Raw genomic sequence first — 10,527 nt, forward strand, 5'->3', positions numbered from 1 at the left:
TCCGTACCTCCCTCTCAATTTTGTTGTAAACCTAAAACTGCTCTAAAAAAAAAAAAACTTATAAAAAATGTATATAGGAAAAACAATTCCAATCCACTCAGCATTATTTATGTCTAGAATCGATGCAGCCAGGCTCAGTCTCTGATGCTTAGAGTCAGGGAGGCCAAGTGCTTCCAAAACCTCCAAAAAGCTCTTACCCTGGTGCTTGCTGAGTATCCTTGACCCACCTTTGAGGCTAGCAGCCTTTCTTCCATTCAAGGTCTCAGAACTTGCATCTTCTCTGTAGAATTCTTAAACACACAATCGTATTTGTTTGTTTATTTCAATTTTTAAAAATATATGTATTTCAGTGCATTAAAGCCCAAATGCATGTGTTTAAAAATCTAGTGACCAGCATCTAACACCTCAATTATTTAAACAAATCTAACAATAAAAGGGGCACATTTTTTTTTTTTAATGTGGACCATTTTTTAAAGTCTTTATTGAATTTGTTACAATATTGCTTCTGTCTCTTGTTTTGGTTTTTTGGCCATGAGGCATGTGGGATCTTAGCTCCCTGACCAGGGATCGAACCGACACCCCCTGCATTGGAAGGCAAAGTCTTAACCACTGGACCACCAGGGGAGTCCCAAAACAGGCACATTTTAATCTTTGATATTTTTATATCCTGTCCTACAGCTGAGTTTGGGCCAATTATAGTAGGGAAAAAAAGTGAGAAGAAAATAAAGGAAAAAAAGAAAAGAAAAGAAGGGAGGAGGGGAGGAGAGGAGAGAGAAAAGAAAATGAGAACAAAGTTTCTTCCTTATTGCTTTTGAAGCCAATTCTTTTACTGTTGGAGAACTCGATCTTGTCAGAAGACAAGTTTAGAGCTATAAGTGATGAAGTCAAGGTTTTACCCCAGTGTTGCCTCCTCTAAGTATATCAGTCTCCTCATAGAATGAGACAAGTCCCATCATTTCTGTTCCTTCATCCCTTGGAGCCTGCAGCTGGGGAGATCTAATACCATGAATACCCATAGCAAGATGAAACCAGCTCTTTCCATTAATTACTATACAAATTGCTTACTGGATGATAAGGTTATGTAAGTCTTCAAATGAGCAAACCAAAGCTTCATTTTCCTTCCTCAGAACTGAGGTGGGACAATAAGAAAGTGGTTGATTCTCCAAATTTACTCACTTTTTTCTAATTTATAATAAACCCATAGTACTTGAAGATATGTCCAGCTGATTTTCAGAGTCCAAAGAATTTAGTCAGAGCCTAGAACGTCTTGCTGGCAAGGTCAAAGGCAACTGTGTATTTGGCCCAATTAATTTTACGCTTAGTCATCCAGGATTGCACAGGGTGAAATTTTGGAAAAGCTAAATAATTTTTAATACCTTTTAAATTTAGGACTGTTGGACTGCAAAGTACTGAATCTACACACCCTTCGAAATCTGGACGCTTCAAGACAAGTGATAGCTATCATGTCCTTAGGTATACGCCTAGAGAGCTAATTAAGTACAAGTGTGGGAAAAATAATGCATTTTCTGTCAACCTGTTGGACCAAGGTAAATGCAAAGGAATCCGTTGGCAATCTTTTTATATCACTTGTGAAATTCCTATCATTTAAGAAAGACCAGCTCCTACCGACTGAGGTCTTCAGTCACAAGCTGCCTTAGTTCCCTTTAGGGCATAAAGAAGGTTATAAATGAAACTTGTCAAACATCGCACAAAATCTGAGTACCTACCATGTACCAGGCACCCTTCAAAGTGAGTTCTATGCATTAAAGGTCTTTGATCATCACAAACATCTAGAAGGTAGGTGCTATTACCATCATCCTCAAGATATAGAAGAGGTACAGAGAGATTAATGACTTGCATCAGTCTCACAGCTAATAGGTGGCAAGCTGAGCGTCAAACCGGGAGGTTTTATCTCCAGGGGCTACACTTCTGTCAACAGGGAGCAATGCTGTGCAGCCATTTTACTGGCATCCATACCATTTCTAGGACAAATATTTTCTATTTTCTATTTCATTTAATCCTCACCCCATCTTCTCAAGTAGGTAATTACTATCACCCCACAGGCTCAGAGCACTACGTTTGTCAAACAGTAACTCAAAGACATTTAGTTAATTATTAGCACACTGTTAACTTGTGTATAAGGTATGCCAAGCAATAGATTGATTTCATCCAAGTCAAAAAAGATGACTATGAAAGAGAAAGAGGGGAGGAAATACCTTTGGACTGTCTAGGAACAGGATATCATGTTTGTACATTATTTTCAGTAGGAAAGAGTTCAGTGTGGACAATCTGTTCTTACACAGACCAAAGAGGATTAAAAAAAAAAGAAAAATAGTGATTGTCTAAAAACTCTCAAGATTGGCTGTGAAGAATATGTGACAGGCTGCCTCTGTATAATATGGTCCACTGACTCTCAGTCAGCATTTCCATCTTAGGTAGGTCATATCTTCACCATTTCTGGCATCAGAGTCTCTCAACTTCCCCGCTTTGGTCAAGACCCTCATAATAGAGTAGTGGGTTTTAGTCTCCTCTTTGTAACACGTAGTCATCTGCATATTAGACAGAGGAGGAAGACAAAAACGTTATGAGGACAATCACAAACATAATAAGAAATATTTGAAACCTCTATTATCTTCAAGTACTTAATTGGCATGTCTTAATTAGAAGAACAGGCCTCAAAGATTACCTTGATGGATTTAAGTTAAATAAGTGTCATTTTTCCTAACCACAGTTGTAACTCTAATTTGAGCCATACTCAGAAATAAATTATGTAGTACACATTCTTTTGTTCAGGAACTTTTAGTCAAGGTATAGATAGAGGACTAGGCTCTGAGGATTTTTAATTTTTTTCTAATACTTGAGAAGAACAAATCTGAGATCTAATCATTGGAAAAACTGATAATGGAGAAAAGGACAAAGAATAACACAATGGGAAGGAGAAGGAAAAAGCTATCTATTCTAGATCTCATCTTGATCTGTAGAACCTTAGGAGGAAGCTTCCTACTTCCAAAATTCTGGAAATCTTTTAATGTGTCACGATTGGCTTTCCAATGAGAGTGTATATCCAAGTGGTAGGATTCTAAACATGTTTATGCTGTGAAAAAAAAGAAAAAATCCATTTGTCCTGAACTACAACATTTGTAGTTAAAAATACTGGAAATGGCCTTTTCTAGCGTTGTTAAAAGTTGACACTTTGGGGAGTCTCTTTTAATACAATCTTTAATTGTATATTATGTAGAGGTGTGTCTGTTGAAGTCTTTTTTTGAAATGTAGATTGCATTTGTTGTATATATGACAGTGTAGCCTACATTAGTTTTAGATAATACCTGACACCTGAAAATGTCAAAAGAGAAGAAAAGACAAGTCACATGGATCTTGTGGTACAATTTCAAATGATGAGAACTTATGGGACTATTTAGATGTAGGTCATATTATCATTATTATTAAGGTTAGAAGTAAAATTTTGGCACAGTAAGTTTATGTTCTTTTGGGAATTTTACTTTAAATTATTTGTATTATCTTCTCAGCAGTTAGGGGGTGATATAGATTGATATGTTCTGATAAGAATAGTTTTATATTTTATCCATGATCTCATTTTTTATTATTTAAAACTATTACAAGTATTCCCAGGTGGCAAAAAAGATCCATATATTTCAAAACAATAACATGAAATTGATTTGTTAATGCTGTGGTTCTTGAGATATGGTTGAAGCACGGTCCCACCTTTATTGTTTTTCAATTTGTACTAATTGGATATATAGCAAAATTCAATCACTTGCCAAGTTTTTGAGATAATCAACATCTTTGTAAAACTTGAACTAGTTTGTGCTTGTGTTGGAGTTATTTTTTGTTACATGACCATGAAGTCTGGAGGTGGTTGGGCTACAGAGAGATGAGAGATTTGGATAGTCAATTTTTATTGAGGGGTGGTTGATAAATTAATATAGTTATAAATTCAGTCTTTAATGGCAGCTCTAAAGTATTCTTACCTTGTCAGCATAAATAAGACAATACATATAAAATTGAATTTACTACATTAATGAACAGTAACAACTTTCTAATAAATAAACAGACCAAACATAGCCATTGCTTGTGTACATATTTGTGTTTCTCTGCAGCTATAGTACTTGGTAGAGTCAGAGCTGTTTGTATTAACGACAGCCCTTTAGAAAAACAGGCAACTGTGTTCCCTCATAGGCATAAGGAAACCAGGAGGCCGTCCAAAACCTGCCTTGTCCTCTGGGCCCACATATACACTTTACATATCCCTTCTACATATATAAAGTAGCAAAAACAAGCATAGCTATTTCTATTCTCCTACGGCATCTATATGTTCTCTAACCTGTTAATCTATGGTCATTCTCAACTGTGTGAAAATAAAAGACTTGCGTAGATCTGTTTTTAGTGATGTGTATTTTGTACCCTCCAACTTATTTAATTTACCCAATTTAATATTTATCTAAATTTTTAAAGTTATCTATAGACTTTGAACTCAGTATTTAAGCTGACACAATGAGTCCTTATGATTTGTAACATTAGAAAAATTAATTCCATTTTAAAAATGACATTACCTATCTACCTTATCACTATTTTGTGATAATTTAGTTCAATGCATAATTTACGTAATGTAAAATTTTAAATAAAGTGATGATAACTCATCTAATCAGTAGAGTTAAAGAAATTTAGTAATTTTAACTTAGTTTTCTTTTTAAAGAAAATAACCCCTAAACTTGTGTAAACTAGAATACTAACATTATTCTTACATTATAACAATAATAAAGAAAAAGATGTACAGCCAGTTTGTAAGGCAGAATTGTTAAGCCAGCAAATTTATCCAAAGGGTTAACTTGATTAGAAATATGTGATTTTTAAATTTCCTATAGAATTACATGCCATGTATTAAAATATTTAAGTTGTTCAAAAATAATGGAGTAGTTCTGTTTTGTTTCTTATCTTGTAATGTGTTAACGAAGACCACTAATTAAATTCAGTTAAACTTTCTTTTCTGTCTGAGTTACAACTTAAAGAGGTAGCACGTTTAAAGCATCTGGAGAATTTGATTTTGCTCTTATTTTAAATTGATGTATGTTTTTTAGTCTTTATATAAGCTATTTAAGTTTACATTATAACTTTTAAAATTTTCTGCTGAGGTAGATAATTTGCTCAAAATTATTTGTATTCATAAAGCAGAAAATATTCTCAATCATTGTACAAGTTAGAGGAGCTAATTGTGAAACTGAAACAAAACTTAAAGAGATTTACTTTAAAAGCAACCAGAGATTTAAATATGTTGATCAGTTAAAGAAACAAATGTGATTAAGATCAGAGATCCCTCAGGGTACACCACAGCTGGGAATATGAGTAAATTCTCTGATATCCTTCTAAGTTTGGTAGGAAATTCTAGTTTCCAGTGCCATATCCCTCACAATGAACTCATTAAGGTTAATAAACTATTTAACGTTTGTTCTATACAGGTATTGGAAGCCCTCTCTTTTTTCTGACTCAATAGCTTTATTTATAATGACATATTTCTTCTCTCTCCTCTCTGACCTTACTTAAAGAGCAAGAAGGGACAATATTTTTTTGGAATTATTGAATAATAAACTTTAGAGGCTTCGGCATAGCAAGAGACAGGCCAATTGTAGGCTGGAGATACTGTTTCCTTGTTTTCTTTCTTGTCTTAAGTCTCCTGTTAGGTCTAACGCTTTATTAAAGTTAAAAGTTTTAGGCGGCCATTTTATATTCATTTATCTTTGAAGCAGGAATGTTATTTTTGCAGATACTGACAATTATTTGGACTCATACTGAGTAATCACGATAACAGACAGTTTTGAAAGGAAGAAAGAAACTCTGATTTTTAGTTAAAAGAACCCACAGTATACAAACACAAAACACCAAACACAGTGGATCCCATCAAAGGCCAGAAAGAAAAACACCAACTTCCTCGTCCTGTGTTCTCAAATGCCAGAGATGACCAGAATCCTCAGACAAACACAAACAACCCAAAAAAGATGAACAAATGAACCAGATTCCAGATACCCTGTCCTCTGCCACCAACTAATTAATGATCTAGCGATAAAACCACTAATGTGTATCCAATCGACAAAGTACAATCTAAGAACCAAAATAAGAAGCAGACTTGGGAAAAAATAAATTTTAGCATACAAGAGCCAAGAGAAGATGAACAGAAAACTCAAAGTGCCCAGGGCTAGACAAGGTACATTTTCAGTTCACTTTTCTATTGATTCCTAAGGTAGGGCTCGGGTAAACAATGTCTTGGTGGAATCTTCAGAAATAAATGGTCCAAGGTGTTAATGATTAGGCAGCCTGCTCTTGTATTGAAGAGAAATCAAGCAATAGTTGTTATTTCATCCAACAAAGGCAAACCAGAATTTATATGTGAGGAAAAGAGGGGAAGAGAAGGAGAAAACAAAAACAAAACAAAACCTTGTAGTCAGCCTGGGATAGTGAATGTTTGCACATTTTTGGGGTAAACTGATCAGCTGGCAGTGAGGAGAGGTTAGTCTGATTTGGATCATCAGTCCTTGCGCAGGCTCACTAGGGGTATAGAAAAAAATCCAATTTCAGTTGTTGAAGGACTTGGGAAACTTTATAGTTTGGCTGAAGAGCTTGTGTGATAAGCATGTGCCATTGTCCTATATTTGCACTTCTACCTTAATTAAGCCAGGGCTGCACCTCATTTCTCAGGTAACTTCCAGGTTAGGCAGCCAGTAACTGTGGAGCCGTGTTCCAATGGACGCCTGTCTAGCGCCAGACAGGCCGTAGTATTTTTCCCAGGATCAAAGAAAACTGCACATTTCGAATCACGGGGTCTTAATGTTAAGTAATCTAAATCACATTGTATCTTACCTCAAGTCGTTAAACAACAACAAAAAAACCTGTTTTCCTTGTAACATAAATTTTATTCCTGTAGTCTCCCACTTTTTTACAGAGAAAGCAAAGTTTACTCCTAGGTGCTGACAATGTGTTCTAGACTTGGATAAATTAAATGGAAAATGCGTTTCTTTCACCTTAAAATCTTCCCCTGGAACAAAGATTAAACTGCTTAAGGGAAGGTGGAACTTGCCAGCTCCCCCCACCCCCTCCCCGCCGCGCGACTACCTGGTTTGGGAAGGTTCTCTCCTAGAGACTCTGTATGCCAAGTTCAATAGCCTCCTTTCTCTTCCCGCCTAGTTTCCCCGCCTTTCGGTGCCAGCCCTCGGTTCAACCTCCATGGAAACTTGCCAAGTTGCAAGCATCTCTTAAAGCAGTTCGTCAACCCCGACTACGTATTACAAACCACCAGCCACCTACGCAGTTAATTTTCATGTTCAGATAGCTGTAGGTCAATTACAGTACATTGATCACTGGGACTCAAAAAATAGCTGACTTTATACTTGCGGTGACCCCCTAATTGCAACGGGTAATGGATAACATTTGACACAACAGTGCCAAAACCCAACAACCTGGCAGTGCTTTTAACAGCTTCACTTGTCATTCCTTAGATCCATTAATAGGACTTACAAATTTCTCTACCTTTGTCTTCTAATTAATGCACAGTACTTTTGGCCAAACTTCAACTTATAGAAAATAAGCAGCAGGTTACAACTCTCTTTGTGGACATGTGGGTGGCTCTTAAAAGAGCCTTTGGGGTTAGGTGTAAAGACGCTTACTTGGCAAGTTTACTTGGAGCTAGTGTACTTGGTGACAGCCTTGGTACCCTCAGACACAGCGTGCTTGGCCAGCTCCCCGGGCAGCAGCAGGCGCACGGCCGTTTGGATCTCCCTGGACGTGATGGTCGAGCGCTTGTTATAATGCGCCAGGCGCGACGCCTCGCCCGCAATGCGCTCGAAGATGTCGTTGACGAACGAGTTCATGATGCCCATGGCCTTGGACGAGATGCCGGTGTCCGGGTGGACCTGCTTCAGCACCTTGTACACGTACACAGAATAACTCTCCTTGCGGCTGCGCTTGCGCTTCTTGCCATCCTTCTTCTGCGCCTTGGTCACTGCCTTCTTAGAGCCCTTCTTCGGGGCAGGAACGGACTTGGCTGACTCTGGCATTTTAAAACCTCAAAACACGAAAAATAAAATGAAAGTAGAAAGAGAGTTTCTGCTATTTATAGGGCCTTTATGCTAATGAAGGATGCAGACTGCGTCTTAGTTAATTGGAAGACAAACAGCAAGGCTGTCATCTATGGGCAGAACTATGTAAATGAGGAATGGAAATAAAGCTTTTCTATTGGCTACTTAGGTGAATCTTGGTACTAACCAATCAGACAATCGGATTTACTCCCCAGGAAATGCCTATAAAAGCAGCAGTGTTCTATCTGCTTTCAGACTTGGTTTGTTTTGAGAAGTACTCATTTTTTGTTTTTTTCTTTTCTGTTTACTTTGCGATGTCTGGACGTGGCAAGCAAGGTGGTAAGGCTCGGGCTAAAGCGAAGTCTCGCTCTTCGCGGGCCGGTCTCCAGTTTCCCGTGGGCCGAGTGCATCGCCTACTTCGTAAGGGCAACTACGCTGAGCGGGTCGGGGCTGGCGCGCCGGTGTATTTAGCAGCGGTATTGGAGTACTTGACGGCTGAAATACTGGAGTTGGCTGGTAATGCGGCGCGCGACAACAAGAAGACTCGCATCATCCCACGCCACCTGCAGCTGGCCATCCGCAACGATGAGGAGCTTAACAAACTGTTGGGCCGCGTGACCATCGCTCAGGGCGGGGTCTTGCCGAACATCCAGGCGGTGCTGTTGCCTAAGAAGACCGAGAGCCATCACAAGGCCAAGGGCAAGTGATTTGACAGGGATTTGAGTTTCCGGAAGTGCTTTCAAACCCAAAGGCTCTTTTCAGAGCCCCCCACTATTTCAAAGGAAGAGCTAACACCACTTGGAATATTAAAGAAAAAGGAAGGTAAGTGAATATTTATCCAAGATAACAAGAAATGGAAGAAAAATCTCTCTAGATGTTTAGAAAAGGCTCTCATTGTTACTAGAAACCTCCCTCTCTGCAGAACGCGGTAAATCGGTTAAGGTCTAATGATCCACGAAGTGGTTAGGCATTTCAGACAGTCGAGTGATCTGCCTTTAGTCAGTAAAGCCTAAGCACGGTTTAACTGCAGGGGTGGATATACGGTGGTCTCAAATGAACATGCCGAGTGAAATGGCCAGAACCTCTTAGACGCCTCGTTCTAGGCTGCAGACAACCCGTCTTTCCTAATCCCGCAAGGGAGTTAGACTCTCTGCTCCCGCTAACTTTCAACGTATCATCTGAAATTTACCACGTACTGAAAGGGGCTTTTGAAAAATTGATTACCTGGAGTTAACATAATGGTAGCTTAGAACAGACTGAATCTAGACTCTAATTGTGGCTTCTCCCCACATTTACAAATTGTGAGATTTCGGGCCAATTTCTAACCTGGTAGTTTTGTTGTATGTAAATTGGGGATAGAGTGATGGTGTTTCCATTGATTTTTTTTTTTTTTCTTTTGACAAACCGCTTAACACCCGTAACCTAGATTAGTGCCTGACATTCAACGAACTATAGTTAGTAGAGGTTCAAACGCCTAGGCCCCTAACGTAGCCTCAAAAGGGATAGAGTAGGGCTGCAGGCCTCCCTAAAATAGTTAACTACTAGGGATCTGGTAAATTAGCTGCTCCAACTCAAAAGTGTCGATCTGGTACTGTGCAAAAATTCCTAGGATCCTATTTTCCGGGATTGAGTCTCATCAAGTAAACATTTCTTCTGCATGACTCAGTTTGTGCTTGGATGAGTAGGCAAGGAGGCTGAGTAGGCCAAAACTTGGGACCTGTGCGGCCCAGGGAGACGCACCCTCATTCAAACATCTCTGGCGCTTCACTGAAGCATTTTGCGTGGCATCAGTTCTTTTGGAGCATTCAGATCCGAGTGTGTGGGGAAAGAGAATCTAAACAGAAGCTGGTTCCCGTGAACGCACTTTTCTCATTCTCATGTTGGCACAGACACTTTGCGGTCTTGAGGCAGCCTCCATCCCTCTCTTGCCCTCCTCCCGCGCATCCCCCTACCCCCCACCCCCACCTCGGCCTTGAAACCAGCCAAAGAACCGGGGCTAGAGGGTCTGGGTGTTTGGTGAAGGCAAATAGGCGGAAAGAGAAGTGAGCACCTTGATGGCCGCACGTTAGAATTTCCTTAATTTTTAAGGATAGCCGGAATGAAAATCAGTTTGGGGAAGGTCCGACCTCACAGCATTTCAGGTAGGGGTCCACTGAGAGGACCGCGTTCTTTACGCCCAGCATTTCTTGTATGTTGGAGAACTTGGATCCTTAGGTTGCAATTGCTTTATATAAGCCTTGGGATACTTTTCATTGACTTTCCAGGTTGCCTTTGAACCCAGCTCCAACACTTAACTAGGTGGGTGACCTTGGGCTAGGTGCTTAACTTCTCCCTGCGTCCATTTCTTCCTGTATGCCTTTGCTTGTCTTGTGATGAAAAGAGTGGATTCAGCAGTGTGGGTTCTGAAATTAGAACGCGGGGTGCTCGAGTAATGGCCAACACT

General features: G+C 39.3%; 2 protein-coding genes across 2 annotated transcripts; one reads left to right on the forward strand and one right to left on the reverse strand.

The window, feature by feature from the left end:
• Nucleotides 1-7,635: 7,635 nt before the first annotated feature.
• On the reverse strand, nt 7,636-8,154 carry LOC307193446 (histone H2B type 1-C/E/F/G/I-like). Its single transcript, XM_079935381.1, has one exon. It carries the CDS (start codon nt 8,061-8,063, stop codon nt 7,683-7,685), a length of 381 nt encoding a protein of 126 aa, XP_079791507.1. The 5' UTR covers nt 8,064-8,154; the 3' UTR covers nt 7,636-7,682.
• Nucleotides 8,155-8,279: 125 nt separating this feature from the next.
• On the forward strand, nt 8,280-9,602 carry LOC307193445 (histone H2A type 1-C-like). Its single transcript, XM_079935380.1, has one exon. It carries the CDS (start codon nt 8,303-8,305, stop codon nt 8,789-8,791), a length of 489 nt encoding a protein of 162 aa, XP_079791506.1. The 5' UTR covers nt 8,280-8,302; the 3' UTR covers nt 8,792-9,602.
• Nucleotides 9,603-10,527: the final 925 nt, after the last annotated feature.

This window comes from Stenella coeruleoalba (genome assembly GCF_951394435.1).
Source record: "Stenella coeruleoalba genome assembly, chromosome: 10".
NCBI classification, from domain to species: Eukaryota; Metazoa; Chordata; class Mammalia; order Artiodactyla; family Delphinidae; genus Stenella; species Stenella coeruleoalba.